This window comes from Maylandia zebra, linkage group LG8, assembly GCF_041146795.1.
Source record: "Maylandia zebra isolate NMK-2024a linkage group LG8, Mzebra_GT3a, whole genome shotgun sequence".
Classification (NCBI taxonomy): domain Eukaryota; kingdom Metazoa; phylum Chordata; class Actinopteri; order Cichliformes; family Cichlidae; genus Maylandia; species Maylandia zebra.
Window position 1 is genome coordinate 14,840,114 of NC_135174.1, and position 25,919 is coordinate 14,866,032.

Sequence of the window (25,919 nt, forward strand, 5' to 3'; positions counted from 1 at the left end):
GGTCTAAGCAAAAGCCCTGTGGAGACTGGTCCTTCCAACTGCTTTGAACTTTTTGAGTCCTGTCTCTAAATAGGTCTTGCTGATATTTGCAGGTTGTGTGTGTGTGTGTGTTTATCTGTAGGAAAATCTTTAACACTTATAAAATAGATATATACAGTTAAAAGTCTAAAATGTATGCCCTCTTTTTCAAGGTGTCCAGTGGGCAGGATTAAAGTCTTTGTCAGGCCAACACTAGTCCCAAGGCCTTATGTTTGACACCCCTAATTTATAAGGTTGTTGAAATCTGCAGACAGCTGAGACTGAAAAACTCACTTAGATGAGTTTATGAATGTTTCTTCCACTAAAAACACTGCAAACAGATGAACAGAATCAACTTTTTAGGATGTTGTTACAAGAATGATTGTGCATGCATCACACTAAACAGTCCATTGTGTTACATCCATGAAAGTAGTTTGAGAAATGAGTGACGTATTGATTCTGCTGACAAAGTCAGAGTTGAAAACCAAAATGCAGAAGTTACAGGGTGACTGTTCAGAGTTACGTCAGTGATTTAGAGGAAGCCCTGTGTACACCGAGCTACAATACTGACAGCACTATGTTTTAAACAGTACATGACACTGTATTGGGATTATTTTCGTTTTTGATCATATAAACAATATACATACAGATGATGCCAGAAAGGTCTAAGGATTAATGGCTGATGCATGTGGATTGGTTGCAGTCATGTGTAGCTTCCTTAAAAATTCCTACTTCTTTCCACTTCCTGCAGTGTCACTATGTGTCAAAACTATTCACAAAATCACCTATTGGTGGTGCTAAAGAGACAGTTGCGCCAAAACTATCAGCACAAAACTACAAAAACTAACAAGAATTTGCATGTATCGCACTGCACTAAGCACAAAAATTCTAATTCACTGTACAATGTTTGCAATTCAAACTCAGAAATATTCATTGTATAGTAAAGTGTAAAGTGTTGAATGAGTGGGTGAAAGAATGATGTCAGATATAGCAAGCTGTTTTTGGTTTAATTAATCCAATGTGGTAGCATTGACATTTTTACACAAAATGTTGACTTCTAAAATTATAAGGAGGATCTATAGCTTTCATATAGTTTAAACATGCAACTACAAATGTGATCTTTATTTTTCTGCCGGGGATGGACTTCCATCAGTCCCTGGATCTGGACCGTCCTCTGCATTGTCATTTATCATCTGCTTGTACTTACTCTCAAAAAATCCAGCCTAGAATTGCAAGGAAAAACATAAAAATGCACCAGTCATCCATTAAAAAGATTAGTGAAAAAAACAAAGCTATATGAGTGAATATACTAACCTTTAAACTATTTTTAACTGAACATGTTATCTAAAAACTTTAAAGCTGTGCAAGTAATTGAAAAAAAGTCTAAAAAGTGTATTTTACCTTATACAGACCAGCAGTGAGTAAAGCCAGAAAAGCCAACCCTCCCAGACATCCTCCAATGATCTCTTTGGTGAAATTTGCCTCAGAATATACTTCAACCACTGCTTCAAGCTGAGAGATAATAGAATATGGATTATATTCAAGATCTTTTACAACTCAGACAAGAGAAAAAAAATATGTAATCACCTTGTGAACAGGAGGATTGTTGTTAGACACTGTTGAAAAGTAGATGTATTGGCTTTGGTCATACTCCACAGTGGCTGTACTGGTCAAGAGGAATTTGGTAGATTGCAGTCCAATCTAAGAAAAATGGAACACAATGAGCCAAAATTGGGTGTTTTTTGATTTAATAGGAAACATACTTATCTTAAAAAAAGTTATTAGTACATACTCAGGAACAAATCTTAATGAGACAACACAAACTTCCCTTCAACTACCTGCTCTATCCATTGTGAACTAATGTTGGCAGAGATTTCGTATGTCCTACTCTGCAGTCTTTTCAAGAATGAGTTGCACTTGAACACTCTGCACCTGGCTACAGAGCAGTCCTGAGGGTGAGAAAATGCAACATAAGCTGTGATACCGTGTAATGTGATTTCTTTTTAAATCTACAATTAGGGTAAATATGAACAGTTAAGTACCAAGGCATACTTACCACCACTTTATTCTTTTGTATTTTTGGAACAAAATCTCTGACACTTGGTTCTTCATCATTTCCTCTCTGACAATCTGAAATCTGTGTTTGATTTATCAAATAAAAAACAGTTTGATAGTTTTATTAGTTCTAATTTCACCACATCCATCCATCCATATCAAAATTTAAGCCATTTGTGGAGTCAAAAACTAAGACTTCTGACAAATGTAATACCTGTAGACTGCTCAAATCCACCCAAATGTCTTTTTCACCAAGTTTCACTGGAACTTTGATCACCACAATGAAATTAAGCGCTCTGATATAGTTTGAAACCTAAACAAGTAAAGAAAAGGACAATCAACCATTAAATTTAGGTCTAAATGATACAATGGACTCATACAATGGAAAAATATAGATACAGTGTTGGGAAAAAGTGAATTCCTATTTTTTTTTTTGTATGTTTGTCACACCTAAATGTTTTAGACCATCAAACAACGTTAAATATTAGACAAAAATAACAAGTAAATACAAAAGGCAGTTTCTAAATGAAGGTGTTTATGTTTGAGAGGAAAAAATATCCAAACCTACATGGGCCCATTCATTGTTGCAGAATTGTTGTAATTCAGACACAATGGAGGGTTTTTGAGAATTAAAACCACAGTAATCAGGCCTTGCAGTAATCAGGCCTGGGTGTGGCTAGAGGAATTGTACAACTTTCCAAAAATGTGATACACCACAGTTAACTTGTGTTATAAAATTAACATAAATGTCTTTTTCTATTATCTTGGTCTAATAACAACATTTTTTTGGATTATCTGATAAACATTTAAGTGTGACAGACATATACAAAAAAAAAACAGTAACTCTGGAAAGAGGCAAAAACTTTTTCACACCACTGTAGAAGTTTAAATGTACCTTAACTGATTGTTGGACTGGTTTCTTCAAATCATTCTTCCCAAATGTGAAATTGTTGTAGCTTAGTGAGCTAAACAGATAATGTATATTTAATGTTTAAAATATATATAATACTTGTTATTACATACTTATTTGTTACTTACTACATGTAATTCTTTCTTTAGTTACAAACAAAACAACACATACCTCGCAAATGTCATAAAAATGCTGTATTTTACATTAATTGATTTCCTTTTGTAAAGTTCACTTGTAGGGGCATGCTCCTGATTTCCACTGAAAGAGAGAAGTGAACATATTTGTAATGTATACATGGGGCTGTTACTTAAATGAGGAAGGAACATTACCTGGTGGCATTTGCAGTGATAAAGATCTCCTTCTCAAATTGACTGTTGGTGTCAATCCCATAGGAGACAATGAAGGAAGCCTTAATTGAATGAGAAAGATGAGTGACTTCTCTTTGCCTTTAAATTGTGCAAAATTCAGAAAAAAAAATTGATAAAAAAAATGTTATTTACAAAAAAACACCTTAGTTTTGCTCTTGAAAATTGGCTTGTCAATAGTGCAGTGTGTCCATCCCCGGGATAAATCATCTTCACTGTCCAAGGAGTTGCACTCAATTCTTCCCTTTATTAAAAAACAAAATGATTCCTGGATGCATTTGAACAACAACAGATCAGTGATGAACCGATACAGACGTGATCCTGGTGCCTTACCTGCTGACTCGTGAACTTCCTGTAGGACAGTCCAGCTGGGTACGTGAGAATAACACGACTGTTGTAGGAGTTTTCTCCTCTGTTCTCCACTGTGACTGTGACATGCAGAAATTCATCAATGCCCACTTTAACCACTGAGGATCTGGTAGCACATGGAGAAAGTTGAGAAAAAGAGAGAGGAAACAAGGCTACAGTCATACTAATGCCACAGTGCATCAAATATAATGTACTTTGAGCTCTGATAAACCATGTTATTTTTCAGTTCAAACAATATGGCAACAATAACTGTGCTCACACAAGCAAGCCTCACCTGGTGAAGCCGAAATCCACTTTAAGGTCATCAACACATCTGTTGTCAGTACCACAGTTGATCTCAAACCCTAACTGTGAAAGAGAGCAATATGGAAACGTAAATAAAGTATATATTATTTGCTTTATGAACTAGTAGATTTTAAACTGAACTGGGAGCCAATTAAGTGACTTCAGTACAAGGTTAATATGTTCAAATTTACATGTACATGTAAGGTCTGTGGCTGATATATTCCGAAAAAGTTGACGTAATAATACGGATTATCTGGAAAATCCTGTAAATAAAATATCATCCCTAGTCTTACCTGCTTAAGCAGAGACTAATTTCTCTGAGTCAGTTTTAGCTGAGAATTATTTAATTTTTGATAAATATCTTTAAGTGATTAAAAAAAGAACTATATGTGTGTCACGGTCCCCGTGCCTCACCAGCTGATTCCGTGTTAGGCAACATGTGTTCTTGTGCTCTCTCTCTCTCTCTCTCTCTCTCTTTCCCCGGTGCTCACTGTGGGCTCCACCCCTGGCCCACACACCTGTGCTCATCATCACACCTGGCGCTGGTTACCACAATCAGAAGGGCTTTTTAAGATGGCAGACCTACACTACTCGTCGCTGGAACATTGAGTCACCTGCGTTAGTGCTTCAGCAATCTGCCTAAGTCTGTGAGTTTCCTTGTGATCTAGTGCTAATTGGATTTTCTGTTTGTGTGCGTAGATTCCCCCCGGACCCGTCCCTGTACCCCCGAGTGAGCGAGAAGAGTGACTGGAGTGGGAAAAGAGTGGGATTGTTGGATGAAAGAGCAGAGTGTGGTTTTGGACCCTTCCCCCCTGGAGCCCCGGACCCCTTCCCCGAGCACCTTGTATATATATAATCACCCGGTGACACCACTGTAAATAAACGCACTATCAGTTTCTGCAAAGGTCTCCTGGTCTGCGCCTGAGTCCGTTTACAAAACCGTGTCACTGTGGCCTTATTAATATTCTTATCAAAACTGAGAACACAAAAATTATGCCCAGATTCCAGATGTGTTTCCAAAAAATAGTATTGATATGAACAGAATTTTTTTTCTGACCTTTTGGACCAAAAACAAAATATTTCTGCCATAGTTTCATATTTAGACAAATTTGATCTTTTCTAAAGAGATCTGTTATTTTATGGAAGGTAATAAAATTGTTCACTTAGTGGGTGTCTCTTGAACAACAGTAGCTCTTCAACTAGATAGAGCTAGAGTGAACCAGAGTTTGGATGACTGGGTGGGTGGCATGCAGACCACCCTAACACTGGGAAGAGCATCACTAGGGCAGGGGGTGAATTGAATGCTACTTGGCCACAGTGATGAGGTTGGTCCCAGAAAAGTTGGTCAAGAAGGGAGATGGACACCTGCCAGATGGAGGCAACTACAGAAGGCCACTTACTGTCTTGCACCAACTGTGACCACATCATTTTTTAGTCTGTTTATTAAAGGATTCTGATTCGGCACCCCACAGATGGAGTATGATTGTAGTTATCACCAGCAGCGTGGAAATCATCCTTATTCAGGATAGAGAATTAGGCTCAGATTTTCTGGCAAGACATGGAGCTAGCCTAGGCATTTGGCTTAGTTCCCAGCTTGTTCAAAAGGTGAAATGCCAGGTGGCAGCTACATCCAGGCATGGGAAGGCTGAAGTTAGTTTCTCATCTGCAACGGTGACTATGGAGCCAAGGAGCCGCTCAACACATCTGATCTGATCCTTGGCGGCCGCTTGTCGGGGCCTGGGGCCTGGGGCTCGCTCGGGCCCCTTTGGAGGTGGGGTGCCCCCGGCCTCTCGGCCTGGGGCTCGGTCACTCAGGCACAGCTGGGGGCCGGCGGAGCTCACGGGCGCGTCACTGCAACTCCCCCTGACTTCTGCTCCGCGGCTGCTGGGCGAGCTCTCATCTGGGACTCTCCTCAGCTCTTACTGGAACAGTGGCGCGGCTGCCCCTCTGTTGGTCTTCCATGGTCTCTTGTGTTCTGGGGGCCTCTGGATGTCTGGAGTTTTGATCTCCTCCATACCCGCTTCACACCCTGGAGGACGGGACTGTGGCCCCCCCACACTCCCTAGCAGATCATTACATGGAGAAACCCTTGGAATGCAAGCATGCTGATCCACACAGGTATGCACACATGGGTATTCACAGACGCGGACTACAGCTTTCTTGGCTGCTACCTCAAAGCACACTGTGCGCTGTCTATCTTGCGTGCTGCACAATATCGTTTATTATTTAGTAAATATTGATATCTATGACTAGCTAGTTTATTGTGATGGTGCTTTGTTTTCTCTATTATTATGTTGCTCTTTGTTGTTTGCTGTCTCCTCTGTTTGTTTTTTTTTTGTTTGTTTGTTTTTTTTTCTCCATACAGGTGACCCAGGAGTTCTTTTTTTTTTTTCTCTCTCTTCCCCCCCCCTTCTCACCGTCTCTTCTCCCCTTTGGTTTTCTTTCTTTCTCTCCCCCTCTTTCTCTCATTCATTCCCCCTGTCCTATTTATTAAAAATAAAAAATAAAAAAAAAATAAATAAATAAAAAAATAAAAAATAAAAAAATGACAAAGGATGAACTGAAGCTCTGCCATCACGTAATGTCGCATACTGCTGTTTCTGATGTCATTTAAAAAAAAAGAAAAAAAAAAAAAAAAAAAAACACATCTGATCTGGTACCAAGTAGATATTCTTCCTTCCAACTAGGCAATTTTTGTAAGTCAAACGGAGACAGTTGCCACATCCATTAGGAAGAAATGCTGAGATCTTTAACATGACCAATAAGTGGAAGAGCCCCGTCACCTTTCAACTGAAAAAAAAAAAAAAAGGTCTGGAGGACATAATGCAACCACAAAGAGAGTGAAGCACATGCAAGCAAGTGTCCAAGACATACTTTTAACTCCTTATGCAGACTCCAAAAACAGTATCAGACGTTTTGGCAGTTTGCAAGTCAGTATACCACTTTGCTGGTTTTCAACCACTGCAAATGTGCTCCTGTGCAGCCCTCCACAATCCCAACTGCATATCGCTAGACAAAATCACCTATAGGGCTGCTCGATTATGGCAAAAATGATAATCACGATTATTTTCACTGAAATTGAGATCTCGATTATTTGACGATATTTATTTAACAATAACAATGTATTGAATAATGACTTTAAAGATTGTCATAAAATAGTGTGAAAAAAACTGATAACAGTGCAAATGTTTGCAATATAAAAAGTAAATGAAAAATGTAAACATCTATGTTTAGTGAACTTTGCAGTGTTGCTCTGTGGTGCAGCTACGACACCGTAGCAAAGTTTACACACTATGTCTACTTGATCCACGTCTGACTCCGCGAACCAATAATGCTTCCACACCACTGAAGTTTTTTTTTACCTCTCTTTTCAACCAACGGCAGTCACTCTCCTCTCCAAATAACTTCTGCTTAGCTTTCCGAGCTTCCCTTGGGTCCTCTTAATCAGCAGTTCCCAACCCCCGGGCCTCGGACCAGTACCGGTGTGTGAGTCGTTTGGTACCGGGCCGCGAGAGTTGAAGCTCAGGTGTGAAATGTATAGTTTTCAGGGTTTTTATCGGTTTTCAGCGTTATTTTGTTATCGTTTTTATCGTTTACTCGGTTTTCCTGTGTCTTTTCACGTGTGTTATGAATAAATTTTCTTTTTTTCGGTACCGGTACTAGTTTTATTTTGTTGTATTTATCCGCGACACCTTAAAGGCCGGTCCGTGAAAATATTGTCGGGCACAAACCGGTCCGTGGCGCAAAAATGGTTGGGGACCTCTGCTCTTAATTGTTGTGACACGTGTTCGAAATGCAGAGAGGTGCGCTCGCTTTGCCACACGGAGCAGCGCGAGAGTAAGGCACGAGGGAGGGGCTAATAAACGGCTCAGTCATTTTTAATGATCGTTGAAAGCCCAGATCGTAATCGTGATTAAAATTCGATTAATTGAGCAGCCCTAATCACCTATGCATCAGTCGAATGCTGATTTGTTGACAAGTGGTCCAGAATAGGGAAAGGGGAAACAGTAGAGTTCACCAGGAATAGATCAAATATGCAAAAAAAGAGAAAAAAAAGTCATAAAAGGTCAAAAATAGATTGTGCAAAGTACACACAGTGGCTGCCATGGACACTTGACTTTGTTTTTAACACTTGGTTTCACTTCAGCTCTTTGGATGTCATAACTTCGCTTTTCTCAGTAGTTGACTGATGGACTATCAACAGCACGCAAGATTAGCCTAAAGACTGGATGTATCATGTGTTTCTGACGCTGTCCTCATCTGACAACAAACAATGGCTGCAGGCAGACGGGTAGTCTGTGACATTTTTTATTTTTAAACTTGAAATTTGTCACTACTGTGGAAGCAGCTGAGAACTATATAGGTTCTCTTCTGTGTTAAAAACGTGTTTTAAAAGACTAAAAGAAATTGCACACAGAAAGCTGTTCTTTGCACAACTTGCATGTATTGTAGGGGTACACCACTGGGGTAAATATAACCCATTTACTTCCATTACTTCAGTAGAAGTGTCTCCAATAGGTATAAGTCAATTGCATGCCAATAATACAAGGCATTTGAAAATGAAAGTGCAAAACTAAAACTGTTTCTTAACTTTGACTAGGCTCAGTTATCCAGTCAAATATTCTTTGGGTTTGTTTTTTAGTTGGTTGGTATTTTTTTTCTTGGGTTACTTACAGGAAAAATAGTTGCTGTTTGACTCTGTGGGGCAAGACTTGGCCTGAGGTTTGTGTTTAATGGCAACCCATCAAATATGAATTTGAGCTCATTGGAAAGTACATTAAGAGCATCCTCTGGACAGGCCTGCAAGAAGAGAACAACGTTAAGTTTGTTGACTTGAATCTCTCTTGGTTTTAGTACTTTTTCAGATGTTTTATTTTTTACCTCGATAATGAATTTTACAGTTGAACATTGTCGGTTTCGTAAGTCAAGAGTAACAGATCCAGACTGCTCTTGTTGTTTCCCACTGACGTAAGCCCGGTTGGTTGGAGATTTGCGAGAAGCATCCAGTGTTAAAGTGTAATCAATCCTTGCTTGAGCTGGAACAAATACATTTCCATGTTACGAATGTTTAGACATTAACATTAAAATAATGGACACTGGCTTTTTTGTTTTACAAAAAGTGAGGTGAATGATGAACCTGTGTTGACTGTAGACACTCTGCTCATGGTAAAACAGATTGCAGCTGTGTTCTCCAATGGTTTTGAGCAGTCTACATTCTGAGTAGGAATTTGGTTTGGGCTGAATAACACCTCAGCTTTTACCATTACTATAGGTCTTGATCTGGAAAGTAGGGGGGAAACATGTAAATTACATTTGGGGTTTTAACTTAAAGCTACAGAATTTTGAGTCACCCAAAAATGTCCTTTTTCAAGCTGAAATTATTTATACAACAAATCTTAAATGAACATTTAAGGAAATGCTTTTTGATTGAATTTTCATAACTCTAGAACAATAGTGTTTCAGTTAAGTAACTTTATCATACCAATTGGCTTACTAAATGATAATTATTTCATATTGTTAACATGACTTTACTACACACTATTTTATTAAATCCTCTGTTTTGGGGTAATGCATGCATTTCAATTTCTGAATGGAAATCATTTGTTACAACAAGACTGAACACAGACTATAATTCTAGATGCTTAAGCAACCACATTTATTGCTTCTTTAACCAGTAGAGCATTTTCAATCAAGTGTTAAGATAACTAGAAAAAGGAAATCCATTCATTAGTTACGTTTTGAAAATGATAAACTTTCATTAATATAATTTGACCTTTGAAAAATAAATATGCTTTACCCTGTTCTATATTTCAAACTGATGTAAACTTTTATACATTAGTGAATTCATTAAGGTTCACCATCAACAAAAATGATAGAATTATCATAAACGACAGTAATGTATGATTACACTATCTTTGACTTACCTCAGTAAGACAACTCTACCCTTTGAACCCACCGCTAAGTCAGGCAGTCTATCACCACTATGATCAAAAGATGACTGACTGATTGTGAGGCCAAAGAACTTCAGTCCTGACTGGACCTCAGAGCCAGTTATTCTCTGTGTACATATATATACATAATATTTTAATCAGATTATATATTCCAACTGTAGATTGTATAGATATTGGAATTACGTGGTAGATGATTTTAGTCATCATTGTGAGTTCTTTGATGTCATGTACCTGTGAGTAAGTAGGACTGATTCTTCCTCCTCCTTCGCCATTAAATATGTAGATGCTGCCTTCACCATTATTCTCCAAAGGTGCTCCAACTGCCAAATCCCTGAATCCATCTGAGTTTAGATCAGGCAGCACAGCAAGAGAAGAGCCGAACCTTCCTTTGACAGCTGCACGTCCTCTTAGTACTAATGGATCATCAAAATTACACTCCACAAACTAAAAGGAAGAGAGTGAATATTTTATGAACATTAAGAAAGTTGGCAAATAAACTGATTAATTTAACTGTAGGACATAAAATATTATAAATATTCTAAATATATTTACCGGACCAGTTAATCTGCAAACATAAACTCTTCCCTCTCTATCAGGCTCCATGTACATTGGGGCAGATATGAAGATTAGATCAGTGATGTCATCATTATTTATGTCCATGGTACACACCTCTGCCCCGAAATATGCACCAGTCTGATAATGTTAAAGCAATAAAATTATTAATTAGAAAAACTGTGTAACTGAAACAGCTTTTATTTTCGAGAAAATAATTTTATTTTTTGTTTGTCTTCCTGCAAAAACATACCTGTGTCGAAAAGGACTCAATCTTTTGGTTTTTCAAGTTTTCTCTGTTAACAGCAAACACAGCTCCTCTGTGTTTATATCTTGGAGCACCAACAACTGTCAGAGAGCCACGTTGGGTTTTAGCAACTGCCATAGAGTAACCTAGAATTTAGGTATTCAAAGGGGGAAGAAAGATTAAGATGCCTCCATTTAAATTTGTCATGGTCCTGGGTCAGTGACCCAGTGTTTTGCATTATTATTGAACTTTGATTGTGTCAGTATTTATCATTTCTAGTCTTTTGGTTTCGGTGTTAGCGCTCTTAGTATTCTGGTTTTTGTCTCTGTGTTCCATGGTTGCTTTGTCTCCCCTGTCAGCTCTATCCCTTTGTTAAGCCTGCGTTTATGTGTTATGTTTCCTGCTTTACTTTGTAAATCTGTGTCTCATGGTAGTGTGTCTAGTTTGGCTTCCCCTTGTCTTGTTGTGTTTGATTACTCCCAGGTGTGTGTCCTCCTGTGTCCTATTCCCTTGTTATCCCTCCATGTATTGTAGCCCTGTGTTTCTCTCAGTCAGCGTTGCATCGTCCCCTCATGCTTGTGGGTTTCTCCTGTTGTGCTCCCAGAGATTGCAATCCTGAGTTTCCCAGTGTTTTGTTTTTAGTTGCCAGTTTCTGGGTTTTGGTTTGGTTTTATAAGTGTTTTTTGTATAAGTTTTGCCACTGCAATAAAGCAGCCTCCTTCAGTTCATCCCTGTGTTTTGAGTTCTGCATTTGGGTCCTTTCTCCTGCCTGACACAGCAGTTTCATGACAAAATTGTGTCCGTTTTGCAAACTCATTAGTGTTTCTGGGTGAAAGAACTGGAGCAGAGCTGTGTATATACATGATCACATGTGTATGAGTTAGATTGTTAAAGCTGTAATATTCTTACCAAGATAACTGTCAGGCTCCAAAGACACATCTTCATATGTTTTCACCTTCTGGCCTCCTGTTGTGTATTGCACGTAGCCTCCCTTCCACTGGTTTGCACCAACAATAGACATCTGAATTCCCTACAGTGCAGACAGGAAATACATTTTATAACCAATTTATTTTACCTTTAAAATCTGGAATGTGTTTAACCTGTATTTGCCATTAGAACTTAAAAACTCCCACAAGGCACATGTGAATCTTTCTTTCTATGACTCGGCTGTCTGGTGAGTTTCAGGTAGTTTTAATTACCTCAGGCACAATAACTGCACTGAATCCCTCTTGAGACATTTCCATTTCCAGTGATTCTCCACTGCTTTGAGATCCTGTGTCAGAAAAATAAATGAGAAGGTAAAAGAGAGACAAAATACAACATATACATTCATACAGGTTCATTCTCTCACTATGCTTCATTATGCTAAGTACAATTTTCAAATAATTTGTTTATTATAAAAGTATCTGAAAATGGATTCTTCCTTTCAAAACGTTATAGTAATAGCATGCTTAGCATCAAATTTAGCATTATTATTACATTCATTAATATAACAAATAATTTCAAATGATTTTTACTGTTTATTATAACCGCATTTGTTGTTCATTTCTCTAATGTAAAGTTACAGGATGTTCAATTTAAAATGTGACTCTAATGAATACAATATAATAAAGTTGATACAATGTGGTGATTTTAGTTGCTTCATAGTGTAGCAGTTTACACAACAAATGAAAGTTCACTGCTTCAATTCCAGTAAAACACACAGATTATCATCATGTTAGGAATGACATCTGATGTGAAAAAACTCTTATGAATAGGTAGGCAGTAAAATAATATTTAACATAATGTAATTATTTGAATTTTTGAAACATTTACAGGAATTTTAAGTTGAAACAATAAATTCATGTTCATACCTTCGATGGAGAAAATTTTGTCCTGCAGATTCTGTCTTATTACTTCAAGTGCGTCGAAGTTCTCCACTTCAAACACATATGAGGGAGTGGATGCAATGGTGCGCAGTTCTTTTCTTGCATCAGGGAGCCTAAAAGCGCTGCCCACCTATGATTTTACAGATATGTTTGAGTCCTCATATTAAGCAAGATTATTTGCTCACTTTAGTAAAATACAGTCCTTATACTTCACCTGATTTACAGTAAAATTTACACACATCACTAAGCCATTACTTAGCCTTAACAAATATTTGAGAAAGAATTTGTCATTTTAAAGACCTTAGCTAATATGAGTGTGATACTGTAATATGATCTCACTGCTGCAACAAGTCAGTTTGTGAAATTTAATCCCTCCTGTATATTCCACGATTGACTATAAATGGTATTATTTCAAAGTGGAAGCCTTTAGAGCAGGGGTCCCCAATCCCAGTCCACGAGGGCCGGTGTCCCTGCAGGTTTTAGATGTGTCCTTGATCCATCACAGCTGATTTAAATGGATAAATTACCTTCTCAACATGTCTTCAGTTCTCCAGAGGCCTAGTAATGAACTAATCATGTGATTCAGGTGTGTTGACCCAGGGTGAGCTCTAAAACCTGCAGGGACACCGGCCCTCGTGGACTGGGATTGGGGACCCCTGCTTTAGAGCCATGCCAACTCAGTGTAAAAGTTGAAAACACTTTTAACCTCCTGTGGCATTAATGCAGCACAAAGATTGTGAGCTTCATAGACTGGGTCTCTATGGCCAAGCAGCTTCTGAAGGTGTAGTGAATGAGTTGCTCAGGACCTGTCTCCCTATAGTGCATTATAATGGGAGTGTAGTGTGACAAGTGAACAAAACCAAGTACTAGTATAAAATGCAACATTCTGCAAGTTTAGTAATGAAAGTACTTACCCCAATAGCAAATCGAACAATGTTTTTACTCTCTGCTCGCTTTGTTGCATCTCGTAGATCATACCGGTCAGTAGATTGTCCATCAGTAATTACTATCAAGACCTTCTTCCCATTTGGTCTGGAACCACTTTGTGGTGTGAAAACGTTGTTCCTGTCAAATAAAAAAAAAAATCGAATTTCTAAAGATTGTTTTGTTTTACAGTTGATCTTGTAAATGATATACTATCAGGTAAATTGCATGGTTGTTATTTAAGCATACATCATTCTGTTTTGCTTTTTTTTTTTTTTTTTACTTTTGTACAAATCAATGTAATACAAGTTTGTTTGTTTGTTTGTTTTTTTCAAATTTAAATCTGCAAACATTTGAATTTAGCCTTTTTGGGTGCCATGACTCTGGTGAAGATGCTTTAAAACCCAAGTCTGAGTACAGTGTCCCATTTAAAAGGCTTCCTGCAGTCACAGTCAAATTAGTGTGGTCAGATTCAAAGAAAAAAAGTCATCTGGACAGGAAGTCCAAACAATGAGGTAACTGCAGTGCTTCAGTAATATCATTGTATTACTTACACAACATGTGTGATGGCCTTAGCTGTGTAAGTAGATCCCCCCTGCTGTCTGATTCCATTGATGTCAGTCTCCACTGATCCAGATGAGGAAAATTTCTTAAAGTTAAAGTGAACCTCTGGATAAGTGGAGAACTGGGAAACAGAAAACTGAAAAGGCAGAAATTAAAACATGTAAAACATTATTTTTATGGGACTTAATAGAAATAACAATGGAACTATTTTATATATGTGCCATGATTTTACTGACAGAGTGACAACAGCTGCTTACCTGTGTTTCACTTGAGAGAAATGATTGAATTATCTCTTTCACAAATCTCTTCATTGTTTGAAAATCAGGCTGAGACACGCTGCCTGAACCATCCAACAGAAAGGCAATGTCTGTTTGCAGTGGGCACCCTATCAAAGAGATTAATTTCAGAATGAAATACATTTTAAAGGGTTAATTTTAACATTTTCCTCACACTCATATTATATAAACAATAGAATCGAATAGAAAAGAATAACCCTTTGTTGCACATTGTACATGTACAATGAAACTATGGCTGCTCACACCAACTGTGCAGGACATATAAATACTAAGACAACAAAAATAAATAACAAAGAAGAGGAAGGCACACATTAAAAGGAGAAGTTGCTTGAAGTGGTTGAATGCAGTACAAGACTTGGGACTTTGTGGGTGGGGGTTACCATAAATACCTCATTTAGACAAGCTTCTCTTTAATGTAAATTCTTAATAAAGTTGATGTAAAAGATTCAACTTTAACTCTAAATAGACTCTCTAAAGTATGCATTCAAAAAGGAAAATAATTACAAACCTAATTTGTGATGTTTCTAGTGAACGGATACTAAAAGAATTTAGATGGTGTGCATACGATACAGATTTTAAACCAAATGAAAGTGATAAAAGATTTCAGTCTTGGATAGAGAGTGGGCAAACAACATTTCTCCACACATAAAGGGACACTACAGAGTTTTCAGTCTTTACAAATAAGAAATGTCCTAAGACAAGTAGATTTCTTCAGGTTTCTTCAAATGCGGGATTATTTTAACCAATATTGCAATATCCCAAACCCAAACTCGGTTGAGTCAGGAATTTTTAAGATAGTTAAATTAACATATGTTGTTTCTCTGAGAAAGGCAATCTCCAAACTATATAATGTGCTTCTTCGGGCAAGGAAGGATACTACTCAAAACATTAAGACCAAATGGGAATTGGAATCAGGGATGGGTATAACAAACAAGAACTGGGAGAGGATTTGTAATTTTCATTGGTACTCAACAAGTTCACTATCTTGGAGAGACCAACGAAAATGAAAGCAAGAAGCTGGAGAAGATATGGATCAGAAAAGGCACATCAAGGCAATTCATTAAACTCTGTGCGAGGTCTTTAAGATAAAACTTGTAATTTGTAAATTTGTACATGGGTCTGGGGATGGGACACAAAGCTCTTACAAGCACTATGAGTGGCCAGCAAAAAATCAGTAACGAAAAATTGGCTAAATCCAACTCCTCCAACACTTGAGGATTGGTTTAATGTGGTTTTTGAAATATTTAACATGGAAAAATTGACATTCTCCTTAAAAATTCAAAAAGATAAATTCTACAAAATATGGAATAAATGGATTAGCTTTGTGTCCCCCATCCGCCCTGAATTTAGGTAACATCAGCCCTGAATTGGTGTATCTCCCATGTATTGTATAATGCCAGGTCAACCCTCTACTTCATAATATGTATTAAATGTACTTTAAGTAAATAAGTTAAATATGTTGCATTATGTATACACTGTCAAGCCACCGAGTTCACTTTTTGTTATGTGAATGTAAAACAAAAGGACTAAGAAAAAGTCTTTTTTTTTCCTTTTGACTAAATAATATTAATTCACTTTACTGTAACAATCCCTTTTCAAAAAAAATAATTTTAAAAAAAGAGAAGGAAATGATTTCTAAGCAATATCTAAACTTGATATGGGTTTTTCTCTTGCAAATTTTTTAGGGGTGTGGCTTCATATTTGGCCTTGACTGTCATCTCTTTTTTTTTTTACACCAAATCATACAAGTCATACATGTAGCCTGGTGTCACTTCTACCTTTGCAGCAATCTCATCTTCCAAAAAAATTTTTTTTTATTTGCTCCACTGCTTTTTCTGATCAGCCTTAATTTATGCTGACATGTATAAGAGAGTATGTGTTAAAGAGTGTCTCTTTGCCAAACTCCTTTTACTGTTACCTTGAATAGAAGAAGGTACGGGTGGTCCAAGCCTATTGTAACGGTCCAACTGAAAGCACACCCCGTTGTACATGGTGATGCTTTTGCAGTCCTTTGCAATGGTTGGACCACACACCTGAGAGGAGACAAAGCCAAGATGTGATTAAACAATGGTTTATTGTTTGAGATCAATCAATTTGACAAAAAACAAATTCTTATATGGCTGCTCAGAAATGGTGATTTAAAAAAAACAAAAAAAACCAACTTTAGTCTTTTAAAGAAGTCGTGCAATTTTTTTACCTTGATATGATTAATAATTTCTATGTTAAGGGACAAATTTGAGCATTTTAAAACATGATTTTAATTTTTTCATTTTTACAGCACTTTAGAGCCTTCACAACTTATTAAGTACATTATGAATTGACCTTCATGCATTTTGAGATTATAACAAAACATCTGACACACAGAGGACAGAAGATTTTGATCCTTAGAGAATGTAACAAAGCACTGGTAATGTCTGCAGTTCAGTAACTCACCACAGTGTTTTGTGCTCTTTGATCGCTTTTCATTGTCAAACCAAGCGACATGTTGACTGCGAAACCTGGTGCTGTAGTGAAAACATTACATTTTTTATTGTTTTTTTTAAACAAAACATAAAATACACTTTAAAAGTAAGAGCACAAGGGTGAAGGTAACAAATTGAAAGAAAAACAGAATAAAATTTCACTATTATGTAATTTTAAAATGTTGAAAACAATAGAAAAGAAAAACCTTAATGATTTTTTTTCTTTGCTTATTTAATTTTATTAACTGGTAAATCAATATTGTTTTTGAAGAGTGAAAGGTACCTACTAAGATACCTGGATATATGTACTCTATGAACCGGTTTAACGAGTTCCTGTGCCTGGATTTGTGCAAAATTTCTTTGACAGCAAAATATTTACTGTTACCAGTTACCTACCTTCAAATTGGATATCTTGGCAGGTTTGGGAAGATGTGGTGCACCTATATATTCTCCCTCTTTCATTTTGTGAATACTGTTCAAGTGGAGCACTGACCAGCAGACTGAGGAAATAAATTCAGTCAATGATGTAAGTTAAACTACAAAACTACAAGTGTTTTATATATTTATTTTTTGCTCTGGTGCATAACAGAGATGGTAGTTCAAAATCAATACATAAATAGCAATAATCTTAAACACACAGATGGAAACCAATGTTCACTTACTCTGATTGTCTTTGAACCACCTGGTAACCAAAACCAGCAGCAGAGCTCCTCAGGGCTCTCCAAGCCACGGGCTCAATATTGAAACAAAGTGTTGCACTAAACACTGAAAATTTAAGAAGAAAGAAGAATATCAGAAGTTTTATTTAAAGCCTTCATAAGAATGAAAATGTGGTTATAGCGCCTGTAATTACAAATCACATTAAGAAAAGTAGGCTGTGGTTTTTTTTTTAACCTTTCATTAGCACTAGCGACTAAAAAGCTCAGAATATTGTGCTCAAAGCAGTTACTTGCTTGGAAGTTATTAGATTTCATTGTGAAAGTTTAAACGTTTTTTGATTTGATTACCATACAGTGAAAATTTCATACCACAACATCCATACGTAACAAAGTCAAAGGGCTATGCTGTAGTCATGCAAGACCCAACAAGAATCTCAGCAGCACTGAGCGTGTGCAGCTGAGCTAAATTGCTAATTGCAAACGTTCCACTAATTTTCTCTGCCAGTTTACACCTAGAAAGCTTTAAAAGTCATAAAAAATGAGAATTATAACTATATTTTAATCAACTTCAGCACTCTGGAAGACTGCAAATTACATCTGGACAGTTCAGACTTATATTTATGAGCGTTTCAGCGCATTGTTATCAGGAACCCAAACGCACTGACTTGCTCAAGCAGCAAACCAGCACCATCCATGAAGATTCCCTGTAGCCGGTCTCTCCACAGACCGGTGACATGGTGGGCATTTTGAAGTCAATAAGCACAAAACTCTGCAGCTGTGATTCACGGCTAGCCCTTTTGGTAATCCTTCAAAAAGACTTTCAAGTGCTGAATGAGTCAGTGGAATTCAGACAGCAGCTGCTGGCTGCAAACACTTGCTGCTGTAAACACCATCCTCAGAGAGTTGGTGAAATCCATCGAGAAGGAATGACCCGAGAAAACTGAAAGATCAAAGACACTATTATTGAGCTGCAGGCTCACAGCATGATGGATAGCTTGGTGTTTTCAGGAATACCAGAGATGGCAGAAGAGGATCCAGAAACAACAGTGAGTCATGATATCCAGACTTATCTGAAACTCTGGGTGGATGTAGTTAAAAACATCAGCATACACCGTGCTCATTGTTTTGAAGGTAAATGAGCAGATGGATGCAGATCCCGATCTTTTGTGGACAAATTCAAACACTGGTAAAAAGCCGCAGCTAGGAGCTGAGAGGAACAGACTTGAATGTTTGCAGTTTCCAAAGGAAATGCTGGAGTGATGCAAGTTCCTGTTCTCTGTCTAAAAAAGGCTCATTCAAGGAGGCTCCCAGGCTGTCATCGTGGTCAATAAGCTGTATGTCAAAGGGCAGCTTTATCATGACTAAAACACCACACAATGGCTGTACTGATCCTAGTTAGTACTAGGATAGGTTATACATGACCACACTGAGATTTGTCGCATGGCATCTATGGGAAGTTGGTTTGAAGTAAAAGAGGCTTAAGCTTTCTAACCCGTTAAATGGCAAACATTGTCTTTCTACATTGTGGACTCATTGGTCCGAAACATCTGTGCACACACTTATCCACATTTTCCTCACACATTTTCATTTTGTTACAACTCAAAAACCAGAGGTGTAGCCATACTAATAAGCAGAAGAATAAACTTACTGTTAGCAACTGTTATTACAGATCCAGAAGGTAGATTTGTAAAACTTAGATCCACTTAGATCCAGGCTCAGTATTTATGTATTGCCAGTATCTAGGAATCAAATGTTTCTAGTAATTAAAGGCTCAGTACAGCAGTGAGTCAAAGGAATGAGCAGTCCACAGACATTCTTAAACAATAGATGAGTGATTTTGGTCTTTGCAATGCTTGGCATTAACATTACCCCACTCTCAGGGATTACACCTTCTTATAACCAGTACTCCAGTACTCACACTCTTGCTTGGACTAGTTTTTAGTTAGCAGCTTCATTATATCACTATCAGAGATTATGCACCAGTGCCAGTCTCTCTGGCACAGCCACAGATCCAGATGGGTTTCCAGCTGAGGGTTACAAAGAACTTTGGCCTATGATAGCACCTACTTTTTTTTTTGGTATATGGTAACTCAGATTCAGAGTAATCTCCAAACATACCGCCCAATTACAGTCATAAATGTTAACCTTAAAATACTCTGCAAAGTCCTTGTCAGAAGATTAGAATAAAATCACTTGATCCATAATACATCCTGATCAAACAGGGTAAACACTCCAACACTAAAAAAAACACACAGACTAATAAATATAATATAAATATAATAGATTATTGCTCCATCAATAAATTAGAAACCGCAGTTGTCTTTTTAGCTACAGAGAAAGTCTTTGACCGGGTAAACTCTAAAAATTTTTTAGCCGCTCTATACAAATTTAGATTTTTGGCACATTCTTCATAGATTGGATCTATACAGCTCTCCGAATGCATGTGTTAGGACTAAGTCCTTCCCAAAACAGATCACGAGCTCGCATCTGGTTCACTGCTTGTGTTGTTAATGGGTGGATATGTGTGAGCAAGTAAGTGAATGGCTTGGGTGTGTGTGCAAGTGTGTGTGTGTGGGTGTGTGCCTACACGGCTGGATCTGTATCTGGGGCTCGCTGAGCTTTGCCACTGAGGGACATGGTCATGGAAAATGGATATATACACAAGAAGTAATAAGTATATTGGATTTTATGTCCAGTTCTACAGTTGGTTTTGGGTTGTAAGTAAGAATTTACTTTTGTTTTGTTTGACTATTCAGGAAATAAACTCATAAACATTTTAGTAATTAAACTATTGATGCAGTCAGAAGTTAACTGAGTTGATTGCAGAGATAAAGGAGAAAAATGCAAATAAGGAAATTGCCATTACAAAGGTATTTATAAATGATTTGCTTTCCCTTGCTAATCTGTAGTGTCTACTTGTTTTTAATTCCACAAGAAAGATATTTTTTAAAGACACTTTGTCACTGTGCTGTGTGTATTTAGTAGAAAAACGTACTTACATATTTTTACTGTTTTCAGACATTTATTATTAATGAATAAAAAACAAACACAAAATGCGCAAGCTTGTCTTACCTGACAAGAATAGCGTAGCACTAACTATCCAGTCCATTCTGTCACTCACATGGAAAATGTAAACAACACAGGAGTTCAATGTTACTTCTCTTGAAAGTTTCAGAGGAGGAGATGAAATCAAAATGCAGAAATCATAAGAGAGTTCCTCAAGGGTAAGAGTTTTATTTAGAGGAACGGTTGGTTATGTGGGAGGAGCTACAATAGTGACAGCACTGTCTGTTTGATGCCAAACTACACTGTGATGTTGTTGTTTAATGTGAATCAAACACTTATTTTTTAAGTAAACAATACTGACACTTACAGTAAACACATTGGATAGTTTATTAGTTTCTGAGCCACAAGATAAAATCCCTGTGATTATGAATATGAAGATAAGAAATAGCAAAACAAAAACCCTCAATCTAAGGTTCTATCAGTTTGTTATTTGCTGGTGTGAAAATATTTTTTTTGGTAAAAAGTTGGTCTTAATCAAATTTAAAAGCAATTTTTTAATTGTAATTAAGAAAAAGAAATCTAAAAATAAAAATTCAGTTTCTGCTTTTCATGCGACTTCCTCTAAACATCTATGAGTGAGAAAATTTGGTATCGTGGCAGTTTTGCAAGCGACATAGAGGCCTGGATTTATTATGTTCCTACTTCATGTGTGTGGTTGACTCTTCATACCCTAATAATCCTAATCTTGAACAGTGTGGATCTTTTGTGAGCACATTATCCTGATATGCACATAAAGTGAATACATTTTCAGTACTTAGCATCACTTTGAACATCTAAAAATAGTTCATTTTAGAGCCTCGCCTCACTGGTAGATGACTAACCAGCTGATTCTTGCTGTATGAGGAAGTCTACAAGAAGTCACTCTCCCCTAATGCGAACTCCCCACCAGTGTTAAAGTATATTTTTGACACCACAAACTTACACGTGATGCTCTGAGCATATCCAAGGTGCAACATTTCACATGTTTTTAAATGTGTGTTTTGTTTCATAAGCTATTTGAATGAGAGAAACTGAAAGCGATGTAATGTGTAGTAAAACCTGACGATACGAATGTGTAACCTGATAAACACAGACTGATTAAACTAGCACTGCCAGGCTTCTACCTTTCAACCTTTAAAAGCCGGAGAGCAGCCAAATGGCTGGTAGGCTTTTAGCTAAGCTTTAGCTTCAGCCAAGTGGAAGCTAAATTGGCTAGTCATTCATATGTATATTAGGTTGTTACCTGGGAATTCTGGAGGGAGGGGAGTGGGGGTGTGTGATTGAGGGGGTGGGGGAGCTGCTAAAAGCTGTGAACTTACTTCCTTTTGTGTTTCATCTTGAAGCATTCTCAATCATCCAGGGAAATAAATCTCCAAAAGTCACCAACTTGGAGTGTTTCAGTTTGCCATCTTAGGGAGAAATCAACACACATGGGTGTATGTCCTTTGTTGCTGAGATTTATTGATGAAAACAGTACAAAAAACCAACCATTTGCACACATATTTACAAATAATAATAAAAAGTGAGTGAATACATTTCAACATTTTCAGCAATCACTCACAATCCTGGCACTGCCAAGGGAACACATTCCAACGTCATAAACATGACCAATATTCTTGAAAAGACTTTGTTAAAAATGAATTCCAACAAGACAAATCTATAAATCTCAAATAGTTTGAAAGAATGGCATAATCAGCACCATCTTGACATGTGCACTGAATTCACGGAAACACTTTATGGCAGAAAACAAGAGACTAAAACAATACACAATAACGGTGGAGCCGATCACTAACATCACAGAGCATAGGAGGTGTGTGACCCAAACTAACATGCTAACCGTAGCATGCTGCTAAAGCTGGAAACAAATACTTACAAAAGTCTAATTTATTGTACTACACAACGTTGTGCGCTTTCAGTTTCCAACCATCATGGTTAATCTATGCTATATAATGGATGTAATTGCTGTTATATTCTATTTCGGGCATGATACGAACCTGTAAACAGGAAAGAAATGATCAGACAAGGAGACGTGGCTTTACGTCGGTCCATTTAAACCTGCCTCGAAACTTGAAAATTCATAACTCTTTACATGTCTCTCATTTGAAACCTTTTATTTTTGAAGTCCTGGGTTTGGATTCTGCTTTTATGACAGACCTGACACATGTCCTAAATGCAAACAAAACTAGCACCATGATCATAGCTCTTCCTGATTTATAGTCTAAAATTTGGCTCTTAAATGGTTCAAATGCTAACCTCTTATACTCATGTAGCATCTACTTTTCGTTCCTGTTTTTTAATTTAAGGGACATTTCTAAATTGCGACATATTGTCTCTTTAGGAGAAATGGAGAAAATTATTCATGCCTTTTTGTCATTATTAGATTAATCTAATACCTTATTTAATGGCTCAGATTATTAAACAAAAAAAATCTAGATTATCATACAAAATGCTACGGCAAGAATATTAACAGGATCCAGGAAGCGAGCTCACAATGGTCTCATTCTATATTCTTTACCTTGGTTTCCAGTAATGTGCGGATCGATCCTGAAATATCGATTCCTCCGATACCAGTCATTTATATTCTAGAAACGATTCTCACATTAAAATATTGATATTTTAGTAATTTAGGGTAAATTTGTAGTTTATCATTAACAGGAACACAGTGGAAAGAAACTATAACATTCGGATTGTCTACATTCAAAGGAACTACTTCCTCTTCCGCATTTCATAGTCATGTTCGAAATACGGCTGTATAAATGTCTTGCAGCCCCTTGGCGTGCGCACTCACGACAATGGCTGAGCGTAATTGTGCGGACGTATTTTACCTCCACAAACAGCTGAGACGTGGTTTGCGATACATGTGGCAAAAAAATGAGGTGTTGTGGCCATACTTGCCAACCTTGAGACCTCAGAATTAGGGAGACATTCAAAAGGGCTGTTTTGGGGTGATAAATACATTTTACAGTGTTTCTTTATCAGATAAAATACGTTAAATGTCACCGTTATTATTGGCCGGCCCGGAAACAGCGGGGGTGTCCAAATTCAGAGGCTGCTTCCACCTGAGGACCCGGCCATCGCGGCTTAAAGAAAGCTGGGCAGTACGTCACAGGCTCCCTCGGTGGAGTGAAACTGCCGTCTGCTCCTTGCTATCTAAAATATAACAGGGCGCTGGCGTAAACTCTCGACCGTCTCACACATTGTTTAATTAGTTTTCTGTTTAATGTTTATTCAGCTGTGTGAAAACCCCGGAGAAACCCTCCCGAGGGATTAATAAAGTTTAATTTAATTTAATCTAATCTAATAACTTTAATCTCAGCCAAACCGATTTAGGGGAGACCAGGGATAGTTGTAACGTGGGTCAGTTGTAACACTTCCAATTTCTCCAATCAGGGCTAAGTTTCAAATGATGTGACTCATCCTGTGCATGCCCAATTCAGTTCTGCTATCACATGTGAAAAATCAGCACATTTTGTCAAACACAGACAATTTAACACGAAAAAAAGTAATTTGTATGCCAAAAAGTAAGTTTTTCTACTTTATTTCAATTTCTAATAGCATTATCTGCTTTGCAGTTAAACTCATCAAACTTAAATTGTGTTATTTGTATGTCTATGGGGATATATTCTGTGTAAGTCTTTACTGCTTATGTTTTAGCCGTTGGCTGTAATGTTAGCTAGTTCATGGCTATAGGAGTCTGGGTCAGTTGTAACAGCAACAGTCTGGGTTAGTTGTAACAATAATGCAGATGTTACAACTTACCACACTATTACTTTAACTTATATTAAACAAGTTGGGGCAACGACATCAGCAGAGAGAGGTTCACTGGTCACTTTTGTATATGTGGTTAATGCCATTGGCAACACAATTCCTCCACTGTTTGTGTTCCCACACATACATTATGCAGACCACTGTGTCAGAGATGGACCAGTAGGAAGTACTGGTAGTGGAAATAAATCAGGATGGGTGCAAGAAACAGATTTCCTCATCTTTCTGAAGCACTCTGCAAACCACACCAAGGTATGATAAAAAGTAATGGAATTGCGATGCTGGTGAACAACTACATTTTTTCAGCTTCATTGTTATGTTCAAAATTGGTGCAAGAGTTTTATGATCTTCTTATGGCCTCTGACAGTGGACTCATCTCTGTGCTTGTCCTGCTAGACCTTAGTGCAGCATTCGATACTGTTGACCATAATATCCTATTAGAGCGATTAGAACATGCTGTAGGTATTACAGGTACTGCACTGCAGTGGTTTGTATCATATCTATCTAATAGACTCCAATTTGTGCATGTAAATGGAGAGTCCTCTTCACACACTGAGGTTAATTATGGAGTTCCACAGGGTTCAGTGCTAGGACCAATTCTCTTTACATTATACATGCTTCCCTTAGGCAGCATCATTAGAAGACATAGCATACATTTTCACTGCTATGCCGATGACACCCAGCTCTATCTGTCCATGAAGCCAGATAACACACACCAATTAGTTAAACTGCAGGAATGTCTTAAAGACATAAAGACCTGGATGGCCGCTAACTTTCTGCTTCTTAATTCAGATAAAACTGAGGTTATTGTACTCGGCCCTGAAAATCTTAGAAATATGGTATCTAACCAGATTCTTACTCTGGATGGCATTACCTTGGCCTCCAGTAACACTGTGAGGAACCTTGGAGTCATTTTTGACCAGGACATGTCCTTCAAAGCACATATTAAACAAATATGTAAGACTGCTTTCTTCCATTTGCGCAACATCTCTAAAATTAGAAATATCCTGTCTCAGAATGACGCTGAAAAACTAGTTCATGCATTTATTACTTCCAGGCTGGACTACTGTAATTCAATATTATCAGGATGTCCAAAAAACTCACTGAAAAGCCTTCAGCTAATCCAAAATGCTGCAGCAAGAGTACTGACAGGGACTAGAAAGAGAGAGCATATTTCTCCTGTTTTGGCTTCCCTTCATTGGCTTCCTGTTAAATCCAGAATTGAATTCAAAATCCTGCTCCTCACATACAAGGTCTTAAATAATCAGGCCCCATCTTATCTTAATGACCTTGTAGTACCATATCACCGTATTAGAGCACTTCGCTCTCGCTCTGCAGGCCTACTTGTTGTTCCTAGAGTATTTAAAAGTAGAATGGGAGGCAGAGCCTTCAGTTTTCAGGCCCCTCTTCTGTGGAACCAGCTTCCAGTTTGGATTCGGGAGACAGACACTATCTCTACTTTCAAGATTAGGCTTAAAACTTTCCTTTTTGCTAAAGCATATAGTTAGGGCTGGACCAGGTGATCCTGAATCCTCCCTTAGTTATGCTGCAATAGACGTAGGCTGCCGGGGGATTCCCATGATG

At 37.6% G+C, this 25,919-nt stretch overlaps 1 protein-coding gene across 1 annotated transcript; it reads right to left on the minus strand.

The window, feature by feature from the left end:
• Positions 1–997: 997 nt before the first annotated feature.
• On the minus strand, positions 998–20,711 carry LOC101467286 (integrin alpha-M). The gene is made up of 30 exons (XM_014407304.3): positions 20,598–20,711; positions 17,529–17,631; positions 17,263–17,366; positions 16,838–16,908; positions 16,323–16,437; positions 14,366–14,493; positions 14,099–14,244; positions 13,535–13,685; positions 12,606–12,750; positions 11,952–12,025; positions 11,662–11,782; positions 10,759–10,898; positions 10,506–10,646; positions 10,185–10,397; positions 9,927–10,060; positions 9,140–9,282; positions 8,884–9,038; positions 8,677–8,802; positions 3,992–4,065; positions 3,682–3,823; positions 3,494–3,592; positions 3,313–3,392; positions 3,155–3,241; positions 2,969–3,038; positions 2,288–2,386; positions 2,075–2,155; positions 1,857–1,967; positions 1,606–1,719; positions 1,420–1,530; positions 998–1,241 (listed from the first exon to the last, which is right to left on the minus strand). Exons 1-30 carry the CDS (start codon positions 20,632–20,634, stop codon positions 1,140–1,142), a joined length of 3,417 nt encoding a protein of 1,138 aa, XP_014262790.3. The 5' UTR covers positions 20,635–20,711; the 3' UTR covers positions 998–1,139.
• Between the last annotated feature and the right edge of the window lie 5,208 nt (positions 20,712–25,919).